Source organism: Phalangium opilio, unplaced genomic scaffold (assembly GCF_054372755.1).
Source record: "Phalangium opilio isolate 3A_F unplaced genomic scaffold, DU_Popi_V2 ptg000002l_1, whole genome shotgun sequence".
NCBI lineage: Eukaryota > Metazoa > Arthropoda > Arachnida > Opiliones > Phalangiidae > Phalangium > Phalangium opilio.
This window is the reverse complement of record NW_028324144.1, coordinates 6,342,020-6,358,678: the sequence shown is the minus strand read 5'-3', so window position 1 is coordinate 6,358,678 and position 16,659 is coordinate 6,342,020. Positions and strand designations below refer to the sequence as shown.

Here is a 16,659-nt window from a genome sequence, read left to right as displayed (position 1 = left end):
TTAACATATGTGAAGTAAGACATATTAGCCTTCAACAGTGTTCAATCTAGGAACATTATTGAATCTTTATCTAGCAAAAATGCACTATTAAGTAAAGATATTTACTACACATGTGTGACTATTTAAATTTTTAGGGTGGACTTTGTAGTAAAATGTCATGAAATATTTTCGACTCATGATGACTCGTAGAACCCACTGTACTTCGATCCTATAATTACCTTTTTTGAATACCCTGTACAATGTATGTACAAAAACCGAGATCCATCATATCTGGAATTTGTAGACTATAGAACCTACTGGCTCACACAATAAAGAGAAGATTATTGCTATTACCAAGGCTCCACCCGTTGCGCTTTTCTTCATAGGCAACATTTCAGCTATGAAGGCCATTTCTTAGTGCTGCTCTAAGTGCGTTAGTGACCATGCCATTGTACTTTAAATATTAACATTACTGAAACTTCTTCAAAAATAGTTTTGACATGAGGCCAAGATTTACGATAAATTTTGATTTCCACTGCGTACTTCATTAATCCTAGCATTTTTTTCATAGTTTATTTCATTTTAAGCATATCAACGCGAATGTTTGAAACTTCCAACTTACGATATAAAATATGATGGATATCCTTAACTTGTTTATGATTTATTATTTTTGAGAAACTGAAATACAAAATATACCCCATTCGAAGAAAAAAACCTCTAAATCGTAAATGAAAACGCCTTTTTGTCCTCGTTGAATAGAAATGAAATCTCGACTTCTTCCTTAACTCCAAGTTAAGGATAGGAGAAGAAAAAAAATCTTTCGAAAAGAGAGTGAGATTTTCTCTCTCTCTCGCTCTCTTTTTTTATATTTTTTTGCTTAGTATGCAGTCGAATTTAGCGTTTTTTATTTCGAGATTTTTTTTTTGCCCCGGTTATAAACGGGTATGAGATCTACCTTATTCCGTATTAGTTTAGCATAAGTGATATCTTATACATAAGTAAATTACATTGGAAATCCATTCTAATCATCTTGGTCATCTATGACCCTGTAGTTTTCAGTATAACAGCAGTAAGATATATTTGAAAAAAAAAAATTGTTCTAAACGAATTATTTTTTCCTTCAAAATATTTATTAATATCTGGTGTTTATTTATCTATTTATTTATTTAAATGAGGAGGAATGAGTTATAGAAGTCATTAGCCGACCCTCTTCTGTGTCAAGAACGACACCAGAATGTAGACAGTGTTTATTTTAAAAATTTCTTTGCAAGTTAAGGGATGGGGCTCTTCATTGGGTGAGAGTAATTCGTTATTCATTATATCTTTCATATAATTAATTTCCTTGTTATATAGTTATTGGGAGGTTTTGGAAATTAGGAAACTTAGCTGCAGTGGTCATTCGCACAAACATTTTAGGGCAGAATACATTTTTCTGAATTTTCCAAAAAATTACACAAGTATTTATGACGTCAATTATGCGAAAGATTAAACCTAGTTCTCACTCGTTCAAATAAAAAAATAAATAAAGAAAATTGGTGTAATATATACAGGGTGTTTCTGAAAGGTCTGTCAAAAATTATGGAGGATGTTATTTGGGCTATTTTGAGTCGAAAATGTTCAACTACATTTTATCCTAAGGGCAACCCTTTTCAAGTTATGAATGGAGTGGCCCTTAAAACTAATATGCGCAACTTAAAGGTAAAGTTCATTTAATGAAAGAATCATCCGTAAAACACTTTAACATTAACTTGAAAACAGTGGCCCGGACGGCAAAATGTCATAAAACATTTTCGTCTCGAAATAGTCCAAAGAACAGTTCCCTTAATTGCTGACAGACCCTATGAATCGTGTTTGCTTTTCCGAGCTTCATAGATTTGAAAACTCTTTTAATGTTTACGACATCATTAATGTTTCTCACGTCATTCGTTAAATTTACTTAGGTTTGCAATGAAGAAATGATTATATGACCTGACACTCTTCCTTAATGTTATCCTTTATTTTGTTCACAATCTTTATATATTTTAGAGTCATGCCTATGCCTGGTATGTTACCTATGGTTTATATAGAGGGTCGCGAGAAAAAAGCCCAGGGTTTCCATAAACTACCTGATCGATATTCCTTCCGGCCCTTGAAGAATATTGAGCATCGGGCTTAGCCAAAATCGCTCATGCAAAAATATGGCGTATCATGATCCGCGAAACTTCGCTCGGATTTTCTTCCCCAACCCCTCCCCCCTCCAACCCTGTCCTTGCCGCCGTTTTTAAGCGTCCAGCCCAACGGGGAAAAAATCATCTCGCAGTGCCATGAGCGTGTCTTCTTTTTTTTTTTGCATTTATATTTGACGAGTTAGAAAGAGGGAGAAATAAGCCGAAAAGCAAACGAGAAAGAATAAGATGGAGCGGACGAGGGTAAGGGAAGAAAAAGAACAAAACATTTCACGGAACGAGTATTTTCTACTTCCCTTCATAGCCGTGTACCTTCTTGCTTCCTTCCGTATGTCTTAGGTCTTGTTTTACGCCCTGAACTAAGAACAATCCGAGTTAAAAAATGAAACAAGTTGGGAAACCAAAATTAACCTCTCCTAGTCGAGACGCAATTAAGAGGTTTTTCGAAAATAATTAAATAAATAAAATTATTTTTATAGTCATTCATTTATCTTAATTCAAATTAAGTCATTTTAAGAATCTTTATTCCGAAAATCATTTTAAACATAGCTATTATTGACGTTTGAATTCATTAAGCGTAGGCCTCTTTAACAATTTTTAGAAATTTAGGCCAAATAAGGCGAATGATTCACAATAAATGACAAAAAAACCCGCAATGGCATGAACCATTGGGAGGATTGAAGTTTATCGTGACCCTAGCAGATCGCCGTGTACTTCTTAATCCTAATGATGGGAGTAGAAGCCAAAAATTGCTTTCTGCGAACATGGTAACCGACACACACGCACACACAGACACGTAGAGTGTAATACCTCTAAGTGACGTCATCGTCACCCGGAGAGGTAAAAACAGCATTTGTTATTGGTGGAATTAACTACAAGGTTGTGTTAATAGTAGAAAATGAACGAATAACTTCCTTAGATAGCAATTATTATTATACAATTAAAATATGTTCTTTTGATATATCTTTATTTCATCATGTATTAAAAACTTATATTTGCCAGGCGTCTAATTTTCACTCTATTCTTAACTATCTTGCCCTTAAAGTTATACGACGCCCTATTTGAACTTTGTACTTTGAGATGTGAGTCAGTAATATACCTTCCGCAACTTACTGGTAATTTACCAAATACCGCCGTAATTTACCGATTTATACCATACCGTAAATTTTCAATGGTAATTTACCGAACAGTTTCCAAATTTTGGCGCTCAGAGTCAAAACTATTTTGAACTAAATCGCGAACACCGATGTATTGCGGTAAAATACTTCTACAGGCGCACGTAGAAAATACATAGGATGTTTGGCCCCTATAATTCGGCTTCTCTTAAACTATTTTATTTTCATATTAAGTTTTTACTTTGAGTTAACTTCTCTTCGCTTTATGATATAATATTTAATTCTTTCTTGGTAAAGCAATGGCAAAACAGTAGAATTTGAATTAAGTTAAGATTAAACCTGGATTATAATGTAAATAATAGAAAGTAGGTCAAAAAATTTATTTACTCGATAACGCTACTTTTCTGGTAAAAAAGCTAATGTTTTAAAACGCCCCTATCCCACCTGGAGATAAGAAGCTGCTTGTAAGGTAAGAATGTTATATAAAACAGAACTCGCTTAAATTTTTAATGCGGACGGTCAAAATTGTAAAACGCAACGGTTTTAGTTCATCAATGGTGATTTGTAATATTGTTCCACTGGAAATAACAAGCGATTCTCTGAAGCAGTGCACGGTTGAGCTACAGGTAGGCTTCTGTTCACAATCGGGAAGATGGAGGGCTACTTAAAATCCTTAACTTTTGCTGTAGTTAAATTGAGCATGAAATTGCTCTTCTGAGTTATTGGTTATGTAAAGTGTTTCCAGTCTTGAAGACTTAATTTATCTAAGGTAGAGAAAAGCTATCGAAAGTTTACCATTTTGTGTGTTACATAATTTTTTGCCCCTATTACTAAATTCAATTAAGGGGATTAAACTAACATTAACTATTTGGTTATTTCTCAAAGCTTAGACTTTAGCTCTCTCTAGAGGGTCCGCAGGATAATAAAAGCATCAATTATAAACGCTCCCCCGTTTAATTTCTCCAAGCTTAAAAGTCATTTAAGCAAATCTATTTTATTTCATTGGCTGAAGGATCGATTTTGAAAATACTTTTCGATGTTTACAGCGTTATTGCTACTCTTAGAGGATACTGTAACAAAAAAGACCTCAATATTGTATTTGAGTCTGCACTCTTATGTGCTAGACCTAGTGTTGGATTTTAGTAAGGTTTTTTACGTAACTTGTTTCGAAAGTATAGATTTCTTCGAGTGCTTTTTCGAATGAATTCTTGTATGCGCGTATACCCTTAAACTTTTATACTGTTTACATTTCTTCAGTTTTGTTTGAACCTTTTGAAGTAAGTTTGGCTTCGGTGATTCATGTTTACAAGGACTGGTTATTATATACTCTTCGTTCATGTATTTATTTTTATCTCCAAGAAAAGTCACTTCGGTGGTATTTTTTAACCAGTTGTCCATCTCAAACCGAATTCTTGTTGGCTATTCATACAAAATAGTTTTGGAATAATTTATGAAGTAAAACGAAGCATTTTTAGTCAAGAATTTTGTTGGCACCAAGCTTAAAAACCAAGATGTATTGTATTTTACCATAAATTTGGAAAACTTCAAAAAAGATCCATGAACATTTGTTGATATCAATTTCATGAACGTTTTCTCATTTTTCCAACATAACTTTGACAGACTTGAACGATTCCTCATGTATTTCGAAAATAGTTGGGACAACCTTGATTCTTTGAACTTAATATATTTTTTTTTAACAAAACTTGGAAGAAAACTTTAATAATACTCCCATTTTCTGAATGTAAGTTTGAAAGAACCCAAACTTCTATAATGGATAATGAAGTGGCAATACAACCATTTTTTTAATGGTTTAACATTGATGAAATATCTTCAATATCATCAACTATAATCGATAAAAACGGTTTTAGGACCATTTTATTCCACATTAAATTAAAATTTCAATCCTTGACTTATCTATCCCTGAGGCGGATGTAAGTGTTTTAATCCTACTTCCGGGTGAGGTAGAAGGTTCAAATTCAGCAAGGGATTTCCGGATAAATTACAGATTCAAATTTTGGTAAAAATATAATTATCGTTCTGTCGGTAATTTAAATTTAAAATTTGTTTTTTCACGAGTCTATTAAACCATGTTGAGTTGTGAGCACTTTATACCGAGTTTAGATGCCTTATATTGCGTGAACCTTTGGGAAATTGAGGAATAAACTGGACAATGAAGTAAAATTTTTGAAGTCTATGGCAGTCTAGTAATTCCATACAATACATTTTTCTTAATGTCCTAGTTTACCAATATAAATTTCCACTACAAACAAGAAATGTTTTGCGAAAATCTAACCTATAGGCTTTACAATTTCATTTAATATTCGTAAATACTTACTGAACAGTTGAATTATTAAACAGAAAACTTTGGTAGTCTTAAACACGTCTGGTGCGTTAAAAATTCATTAAATATTAAAAATATGTTTGGGGCATATACTGGAAACGAAATATTATTTACTTTAAAAAATATATATAAAAATTTCTATACCGAGCTCTTACAAAAACAAAATTAAAAATTAAATTGAAAATATATATATATTTAGTTACTGAATTTTTTACGTTCTTTACTATCGGTCTCTACTTTCCAGAATTATTTAATATAAAAGTTATCGATAAATATACTGTTTTTCTAAATTATTTTTTAACATTACATAAAGATTTTTCAATTCACCTTAGCCGTAGGGAAATATATTGTAACCTTATGACTTTCTCTCTCAGAATTTAATACGGTATTTTTGGCTATTTTATACTACCCAGTCCGTAGTTTTGGAAGTTTTTACGTTCTGAATTATTAATTTAAACGTGCGACGACATCGTGTTTATTATCCGAGATAGGTTTTACACGGGCAATATCTAAGCCTTTTGCTCGGTGTATCCCATTCATTTTGGGTTTCATCGTTAAAGTAACGACACTGTGGGCTATGACCGTGGAAAGCAACGAGATTTCCGCGTCCTTTGGAGTTAGTGGGAAGGAAACGAAAGCCCGTTTATGGAGAATTATGTTATAAATCGAAAATAGTGAGAAACCGAGAGTATTAGGAAGGCCAGAACCTAGGAGGTAAAAGGGGCCAGAATGTTAGCTTGTATCTTCTCGAAGGAGTCGTAAAAAAGTATTTTGGAGCGTGGAAGAGACTTGTAACACTACGAAAATTGTTATTACTCGACGACTCGCGAAAGGTCGGCTCGTGTAATTACTTGTATGAGGGTGGAGTTTTAGCCGGATAGTCGCAGCCAGCATTGAAAATATCAGAAAGGAGTGGAAACTAATCGCGAACTTCTATACGTCAGGAATTTTTAAATGAACCTGAAATTTATAAGTGTGTGTAATGTCGTATGCTTGAAGGAACACAGGTCTGCCTAATTTAAGGGGCTAGCATTAGATAGATTAAACTCTGTGAACATTTCTTAAATAATAATAATAATAATAAGTTATTTTAAACAATGCTGACGAACTCAATATACTTTGAGCTAGATTATGGGTTGAATCATTACCAAAAGAAACTAAATCACGATTGAAATATTTAATTTACACTAAGATAGCTAATTCAAGAAAAAATAATTGGTTCATTTCTATTTCATTAATTAATATATTTAATTAATACGGAAATAAATTATTCATAATTGAAACATATTCATTACTCTTTCATTAATTGAAACATATTCATTACTCTTTCATTAATTGAAACATATTCATTACTATTTCATTAATTAAAATATATTCATTACTATTTCATTAATTAAAATATGTTCATTACTATTTCATTAATTAAAATATATTTATCACTGCTTCATAAAGTTAAATATGTTAAAAACTACTTCATTAATAAAATATATTTATTAATCACTACTTCATTAATAAAATATATTAATCACTACTTCAATAATTAGAATGTATTAATCACTATTTCAATAATTAAAATGTATTAATCACCATTTCAATAATTAAAATGAATTAATCACCATTTCAATAATTAAAATGAATTAATCACCATTTCATTAATTAAAATTTATTAATCACCATTTCATTAATTAAAATTTATTAATCATCATTTCATTAATTAAAATTTATTAATCACCATTTCATTAATTAAAATTTATTAATCACCATTTCATTAATTAAAATTTATTAATCACCATTTCATTAATTAAAATTTATTAATCACCATTTCATTAATTAAAATTTATTAATCACCATATCATTAATTAAAATTTATTAATCACCATTTCATTAATTAAAATTTATTAATCACCATTTCATTAATTAAAATTTATTAATCACCATTTCATTAATTAAAATTTACTAATCACCATTTCATTAATTAAAATTTATTAATCACCATTTCATTAATTAAAATTTATTAATCACCATTTCATTAATTAAAATTTATTAATCACCATTTCATTAATTACAATTTATTAATCACCATTTCATTAATTACAATTTATTAATCACTATTTATTTAATTAAAATATATTAATCACCATTTCATTAAATAAAATATATTAATCACCATTTCATCAATTAAAATATATTAATCACCATTTCATCAATTAAAATATATTAATCACCATTTCATCAATTAAAATATATTAATCACCATTTCATCAATTAAAATATCTTAATCACCATTTCATCAATTAAAATATATTAATCACTATTTCATCAATTAAAATATATTAATCACTATTTCATCAATTAAAATATATTAATCACTATTTCATCAATTAAAATATATTAATCACTATTTCATCAATTAAAATATATTAATCACCATTTCATCAATTAAAATATCTTAATCACCATTTCATCAATTAAAATACATCAAACTGTTAAAATAAAAGTGCTATAACCCATCTCCAATAAAAAAGTTTAAATTATGAACTTTCCAAGTACTTGGTTTCTTTTTTCAGTCGAATCTTTCTATTCCTTTGGTAAATTTTCTTTTTAGGTGGCTATAGCGTGGGTTATTTGTTTCTAATATGTTGGGCAAACTCTTCTCCCTTCTCGTCAAAGTGGTTGGGTGTTCCCGAAGTTAAAAAAAGACCACCACCGAGGTGGGGTAAGGAGTCAAGTTTAAGAGAGTCGGATCACGCCAAGAGGTCGCGAATGAGAAGGGTTGATCCAGAGGGGGGAGGAAGAAATCGATTATGGAAGAGAAATATCTCTTTCTGCCCGTCAGGATTATCTATCCCTTCTTTTTCAATTTATCTTAACGCCCTTTTTTACTCGCGCTATCTATATTTTACGGTGTTAGGCCAATGAAGATTCCATTCTCAATCCATTTCCAAGATTTCATCTCCCATAAAAAATGTAGTTGCAACCTTGATCGTCCGAGTTAGTTGTCTCGCGAGTGAATATTATACTCAATAAGTTAAACAATGCAACCAGTGATTTGAAAAGGTACCATAACAATTGTTGGCTAGGATAGACACATAATTGGAAATTCTTTTTTTTTCATATATAAAAAAGATGTGTCTTTATCTATCTACAATATTAACACGAGTTTTAGTAATAACCATTTATTTTATACTGCTCTTCTCTCGTTACATAAATAGTCCATTTAAAGGCTTTGTGATATTTTTAATGGAATTAGAAGAAATTTCCATTTTTTTTCTTTCATTCACTCAATTTAACTGTTTACCTTATTTCCTTTCGGTGCTTTACAATGTGGTAAGAATGTAGAATATTTAGTATTACGCTAATGAAGTGCAATATTTTATGCATTGGCCGTAAGACGGTAGAGAATTGTGTTTTAATTGCTCTTCTCTCGTTACATAAATAGGCGATATAGAGGCTTTGTGATATTTTTAATGTAATTAAAAGAAATGCCTGGATTTTTTTCATTCAATCAATTTAACTGTGTACATTATTTTCTTTTGGTGCTTTACAATGTGGTAAGAATGTAGAATATTTAGTATTTCGCTAATGAATGAAATTAATATTTTTATATCTTGGAAGACGGAAGAGAATTGTGTTTTTAAATTTCTAATATATATACGCTTAGTTCCAACTTCTTCCCAATGGGATAAGTACATACGATATTTGTTTCTCCAGTATAGAATGATTTCGATGTATTTGTATTATAATTAGCGCCAGTATATTTACGTACAAATCACTGAATCTATAAATCTCGAACAGCGATGTACTGCAGTCAAATAGTTCTACAGGGGCACGTAGAAATAACATAGGACACTTCGCCCCTATAATTCGACTTCCCTTAACCAATCCTAATTACCGTTTATTTATTATTTACTGGTAATTTATCCCCGAATCACCAGTAATTCATGCCCTAATTTATCGGTTATTGACCCCGTAATTTAATAATTTACCTGGGAAATAATTTTTTTAAAAAATTATGGTAATCTCACATCTTTACCAATGAGTATATCAACTGTATACTCTTGAGCATTTTCCCCTTTAATTTTTTATTCTATTCCATTTCCGGCCTGATAAAAAATTAGTTAACGATTTTTAACTAGCTCATTTTAAAGCGCAAGTTTTAAACCATTTAAAAAATATTATGTATCGCCATGAAAGCGATTTTAATGGGTACCGGTTCATCCCCATTTAATATCGATACAGGCTCATCCCTAATTTAAAGGAAGCATTACTATGATTTAGACCCACTCTTACGAGTATGATGTTACTTCTGCTTCTGCCTACTTACGAATGCAGTTCGCCAACCTACCCTATTTTAAAGAAAAACCTTGGAAAGATTCACGAGTTTTAAATTTGATTTAGAATCGGGTTAGAAGTTCAACGGATTTTAAATTCTTTCAAGGAATAGATTTCGTGCATCGCGCGCCTGCAGTTTCGAGCATGGACTTTAGAATTTAGACAGCGGTCCTTCTTGCGTTTACCCAGTTTGGTCTAGGCCAAGCATCAGTCATATCGCGAAAAGGGGAAAACGACTGGGAATAAGGCGGGTGGGTAGACAGAAAGGGGGTGTGCGAGGAAAAGCTTACTAACTCGATCTCGGCACGCGAATCGAAAATCCCAATCCTCTATTTCGGGACCTTCAAGATAAGAAAAATTCTTTTCTCGAGAAAGCTTTTCCCAGATTTTTTTGTTTCTTTTCTACTTCCATGGCCGCTTCCCTCTCGTTTTTTTCTGTGGAAAAATATCAGGGAACAACCAACTAAAGGAAGGGTGATATCGTTTTTGTGTATCTAAAATCTTATAGTTGCGCGCGCACTCTAGATACAAATTATTTAAATTTTCAACTTTAAAATGTCCATTCAGACTATTGAGTAAAATCTTATGTCTCGTTAATTTCGTTTCGGTCGCACTGGAACGTTAATTTCCCTGTTTAGACTTAAGAGCAGACGACTTAAAAAGAGTTATTGTTATTTTACGGCCAAGAGTTTTGAATACTGAAATAGCTGCTCACCGAAAATGACAAATACCTCGGAGAATCCTTAAACTTTCATAGATCGTCTGCTAAAGCGTAGATAACTTGATCACGTGCCAGTGGGTATCATAAAGTTATTGTTTGCAATTAGCTGCTATCTCCACGAATGTCAGCCAATAAAGTTGTTTTGAATATTTGATGAGTAAGCAGTACTAAATTATAACCAAATATTATGCGTATCTTTATTATTTACTATAACCTTTCGATTAAATCCGCAAACCTCTATGGAAGACCCCACTCAAACATTAATAAAAATTTGTTAAAAATCAATAATCAAAAGATTATACATTAATTTATGTAATAACCAACGTAGTTATGCGTTGATACAAAGTTAGTTAGTTAGTTATTTAGTGGGGCCTTCAGATGCACGCGAAAAGCCAGTGCACGCGATTCCATTGATTTTGAAATAGTAATTTCTTCTTCATTTTGGTCCAATAACTATTCTCGTGTAAATCTTTTTTACACATCCGTTTTTCATTATCTGACAGACATCATTGAGTATATAATTTATGGTCATCTATTTAAGTTCATATTCTTGAGTTTGACCGTGAACTGACTCTAGTAAGTACGAATGAACGTATTCAGCTCTGTAGGTAAAGAAAAATCCTCAGAAACGAGCAGGACTTTCAGCTTGAATAAATATGTCGACCGTATATGATTAGCCCAAAAAATAATACTCCAAAGTTACTTTTATTTTACTTCCGGAACCCCCTCCAAAAAATTCACTCAAATTATGTGAAAGAGTGCAGATTTATCTTTTGGGCTATTCCTTAAGTTTGTAGTTCCTTTGAAATATATCTTCGCAGCAAGGCTTCGGTTTGGATGATTGTCTCGATTCGACCACGATTACCATAAATTTCGTTTCTTATTTCTGGTTCGCCAGTTGTACGACTTTTCCGCCTCCTACGTGTAGTGTTGGGTTCGGGCAGCGTACATTTTGGACTTAATAAAAAAATTTGCTCGGCTTTTAAGATTCCCCGCAGTTCAAAGGAGAAGAAATTGTAGGGCGCCCGACATTTTTCATAACAGTCTCGTGTTTTATATATACCGCTACAATCCCCATTTTTTTCTCTCTCTTATCCGTCGGGCTGTTTCCCTTGTAAACGTTCTTGTAAAGGGATTTTTCTTCCTCGAAGAATAAGAAAGATTTCGCGACAAACCCCTTACAAGTAGTTGGTTGCTCTGTCCTTTTTTAAATCTGGGAACGTTGGTTGGGCTTATCTTTTTATACTCTTGAATTTTCAATGTACATCCGCGTCCTTCTGTAGGTTTAAAGTTAAATTTGTATAATATTATTATGCTAATCTTGTCTAGTACGATCATATTAGTTCAGTTGCTTATCTGCGGAAGTTTTAACAGGAGCTTATCGTTCGGGAGTAGACAAAGAAGCTTAGCTTCACTAGTGTCGAACGGTTCGCAATACAGTGATAGGGTATAGGGGAGTTCCCAAGCTATAGAAACTCGCTAGAAATGTTCCGTAAGTCCGAGATCTTTGACAATATTGATATGAGCCAGAATTATACTTGTGGCATTTTTACAAGACGAAGTGTCACTATTTGTCTGTCTTCTTTGGTCAACCAATCAGCGCTCTACTTTAATATAACCTTAACCTTTGCTTCTCTTCGGCTTAAATAGTTTGGGGCATTCCGGACGTTACAATATTTTTGGTTCATGCTGATAAGATAATATGATTATACATTGCAAACCTGGTAAATGTAAATCGGTTTGGCTGTGCACTCGTGTTAGTATTCATACGCAAGTTTACCCCCTTGCTCACATCGCTATTTTTATTTTTTTTTAGTTTACTCCTCTTGGTTATGAACTCCTGGTTTTAAGAACTATTTGTGTTTCTCTAACATATTTCATAAATTCTCATAGATATGTATTTCTTTTTCTTTGTCTTCCACAGTTGTGTCTCAACAGTTTGACGTTCGAGTGTACGACGAGTTCGTAATTTTGGGTAACACTGCCGTTTTAAAGTGTCACATCCCAACTTTCGTCGAGGACTTTGTCGACGTGACAGCTTGGTATCGTGACGATGGCCGAGTATTTCACGCCGATGGAAGTGAAGGTAAATATCAAACACGTCATTTACAGTTGTTATTGTCAAAACCAGTTCACACGAAGCTTCTCTAAAACTCTTCGGTTTATTTTCCATCGCAACGTGGCGACTTCCTTTGGACGGCGTCTCTTACTCTTTTTTCTTTTGAAGTGGTAATGGACCAAGTTAGTAATAATCGCGAAAGGCTTGTTCTGCAACAAACTATCAAGTGACGCTAGTAGCAGCTCGTTGAAACGTCTCTGGAAAATGGGTTACTGAGATTAACATCCTAAGCCTTGGTTAACATTTTCAGATTTAGATCTTTCATTTAGCTTCACCAAAGTCCATACAGCTCTGTGATATTTTAGAAACTTTTATGACCTATGAACTTATAAATCTATCTTAGGATTCCTTGTGGTCACAATTCTTTCGCACTGGTTCCTTATATGGTTGAAAATATGGCGACGATGCATGATAGATCCGGGAAAGATGGGGGAGGGACTTAAGACCATTCATTACAAACCAATAATGTCTTTGAAGTTTCTCGGCTTTTTTTATTAGGGTTATTGCGAACACTCAAAATCATCTACGTTAATCCATTAGATGTTCATATCACTTATCATTTAGTCATTAGACCTATCTTTTCCTCTACTTTAATAGAAGTTGAAAGCGAGCAAACAAACTTGTTTAGAAGTTTAACTCGTTTTCTTGAATGAAAAGAAATGTTTAAAATGAGAAAAAGGCGGTAGAAGGAGAAAGTAGGGCATAAGGGTGCTAAAAGGGAATTACCCATGCGAAACAATTAAAAGCTGTTTTCTCCAACTGAGTGCATTGGGCGAAACAATTTCGTTCCTCTCTCTTTAACGGAGATAGAGAAAATGAGAGGCAGCGGGAATAAGAAGAAGAATAGTGGTGGGAGAAGCACAAAAAAATCCATGAGAAAACCAGTGACGCTTAAAGAAGTGGTTAAAGAACACCTCTTTAAAATACGCTGATACGGTAGCCAGGCCGATATAGGAGTACTAAAGAAAATTTGAAACAGGTTAGGCTGTTTTCTGTGGAGGTTAGTCGTCAAGAAACCTTTGTTCCAGCTGTTTTCTGTGGAGGTTAGTCGTCAAGAAACCTTTGTTCCAGCTGTTTTCTGTGGAGGTTAGTCGTCAAGAAACCTTTGTTCCAGCTGTTTTCTGTGGGGATCAGCCGTTAAGAAACCTTTTTTTGGGCTTACTAGCTGTTAGCAATGGTGGTCAACCGTCAATAAAACTTTTCTCGGCACTAGCAAGCGATCTGCTGTGGTCAGCCATAAAGGAACCTTTTTTCGGCGTTAGTTAGCGATTTTCTATCAAGGTTAGCGGTCAAAAAACCTTTTTTCGGTGTTTACTAGGGGTTAGTGGAATCATTTTTCATGCTAACTATAGTGGTTTTTGGGAGGTCAGCTGCAAGCAAATCCATTTTCGGTTCTAGTTAGTGGTTTTGTTTTGGTCATCCAAAAAGAAAGAATCTGGTGTCATATTTCATGTAAAGTCGTTAGGAAATTCTATGCCAATACTTCAAAGCAAAAAGTTACTAAACCATTGCTTGGATAAACCCTTATGAAACTGAAAACAGTGCATCTCCACAGCGAACGGGACCCTTGGGGGGCCAAAGAGAAAGAGAAGCCTCAGGATCGATATCAGTGGCCAGCATCACTTCCTTAGCTAGTTCCTATAGAGGAAGTGGCGGAAAGATCACCCTCCTTCTTACTGTATACCCCCTTGAAAAGGAAACTTGGGATGGAATATCAACACACCCCGAATTAAGTCTCTTGTTCCCGGTTTCCCAACTCTCCATCGGATCTCGCTATACTTAGATAACAAGTGATCATCCTACTCGAAACCAATTCGAGCGTATAACCTTGGCGAAAGTTTTCCGCACCAGTTTACTGTCTAACTATATACCGTGGAGGAAAGATTAAGCAAAGTCTTTCAAATGATCAAACGCTAACCTTCGACGTCAAGTACTGCTGGCGATATTTTGAAGTTACAGTTTAAATTTAAAATTGGAAGAAGAATTAACGACACCAATTATACTGAAAAATGTTGCTTAGTTTTGACTTGCTAGTTTCATATTCTATACGTGCCAGAGGAAGTCCATTATCGAAGGAAAAATATTTATGACTCGTGTTTGTCAACTTCGGCCCCGTTCAGGGTCAGGCTAATGAAGTGTATTTTATACCCCTTGTGTGATTAGAGTGTTTTAGGTTTGACCCTTAATTAAATAAGCATTGTTTTTCTTTTTTTAACTAAAATTTAAGGAAAAATGTGTAAAACACTCCGACGATAACATGTGTACAATGACCCTTAGAGCAAAATGTCATAGAAAACATCGGCCCAGATTCGATCATGGAAACCACACTCCTTCGGTACTACGTCAGTTTTTGGAACCAACTATACATATTTAATTTTATGTTTGCATGAAGGGGGTAGAAAGAGACTGATAAAACTGATTTGCTTTTGGAAGGAATATAGAATGAATCATTTGTTTTTGTATAGGTAACTACGTACTCCAGATCAAGCACGTACAGGGTGTTTCTGGTAGGTCTGTTAGAAATTAAGAGGGATCTTCCTTGAGTGATTTTGAGTCAAAAATGTTCTATGACATTTTGCAGTCCAGGATACCGTTTTCAAGTTATTATTTAAGAAACTCAAAAACCACCCAAAATAAATATGTGGTCATCCTTAAAACACTCCAAACGGTGAGCCGGACGGCAAAATGTGATAGAAAATGTTTCACTGGAAATGCCTAAAAAAATAATAACCCTTAATTTCTGATATACCCTTCAGAAACACCCTGTATAAAGATATCATGATTGCAATTAGGTGAGCTTGAAAGTAAAATTTGGTATTCACAAAAGAAAAGAGTTTAAGGTCCCGCACAATTTCACTGGAGAAAGTTCAACTTTCAAGGGTCATCTAGTTCTCGGTTCAAAGTAAAGAAGGGAGTTAGCTCAATCTCTCTAATGTACTTGGATGAGTACGGAAGTCTACGGAAGTGTCTTCTATAAAGACCTATTTTCCGCTGGTGGCGACTTTATTTGGTAAAGAAGCGAAAGAAAGACGGGAGTTGAAATGAAAAAGGGGGAGACGTACGTCGCTTTGTACGAAAGGCTACGATGCCACGCGATGCGATTCAGTACGGATAGAAGTGAAAATAAGTTCTCCAAAGTTGGGGAGCGTATTCCGAGCTGCAAAAGGGCCTTTCTATTCATTTTCTCCCCCTCTTTGGATGACTTATTGTCCAGGGTTTTTTCTTCTTCTGTTTTGCTCTCCTCAACCCGTCCGTCCCCTTTTCACCGTCTTTCTTTTTTTCTTCTTCAATGGAATGCTTTTTTCGCCATTAATCAATAGCTTCTGAATAGGCGAGACTGGGATGGAGATTTTTCTCTTTCGGTCTCTGTAAACTTCTTCAGTTGCTCTTGGGCTTCTTTACTAAATGTACTATCAAACCGAAAATACTCAGCCGTGGATTTCTTTACTTTCATACCTTCGTTCTTAATTGCTTAAGACCATGCTAGACTGAAATAAAAGGAAGAAAATGGCTACCAAAATTGCATTAAAAATACCAGTGAGCACTGATAAGAGGAGACTCGGAGAGACAAAATTCTCTGTCAGTACCGTTTCAAAACCAGTACCGAGCACTAACTCGGTCCTACAGTTATGCACATGCGCAATCGGTGCAATGGAGAGAAAAAAATAAGAGAGAACTGGTTTGCAAATAACGGCCTTCCTGCGGTTGTTCATGCTTGGAGGTAGATGCACGTGAAGAAGTGACTATGCCGTTCAAGTTACCACCAATCTTCGACTCTCCTCTCTCTACTTCCTCCATGAAAATGCAGATGAAGGCTATAGGGTTAATTTTAAGAGATAGTAGCACATGAACCGATCTTTAAACTTTAGTATGAAGAATTATTGAAA

General features: G+C 33.9%; 1 protein-coding gene across 3 annotated transcripts in view; it reads left to right on the top strand.

Annotated features, from left to right (window-relative positions):
* LOC149718443 (cell adhesion molecule Dscam1-like) overlaps window positions 1–16,659 on the top strand; it is a 451,194-nt gene that overhangs the window by 90,552 nt on the left and 343,983 nt on the right. For all 3 annotated transcript variants that reach the window (XM_089845167.1, XM_089845151.1, XM_089845159.1), the window contains exon 3: window positions 12,578–12,739. In XM_089845167.1, the coding sequence (XP_089701293.1) occupies window positions 12,578–12,739 (162 nt within the window). The remainder of the gene's footprint in view (window positions 1–12,577; window positions 12,740–16,659) is intronic.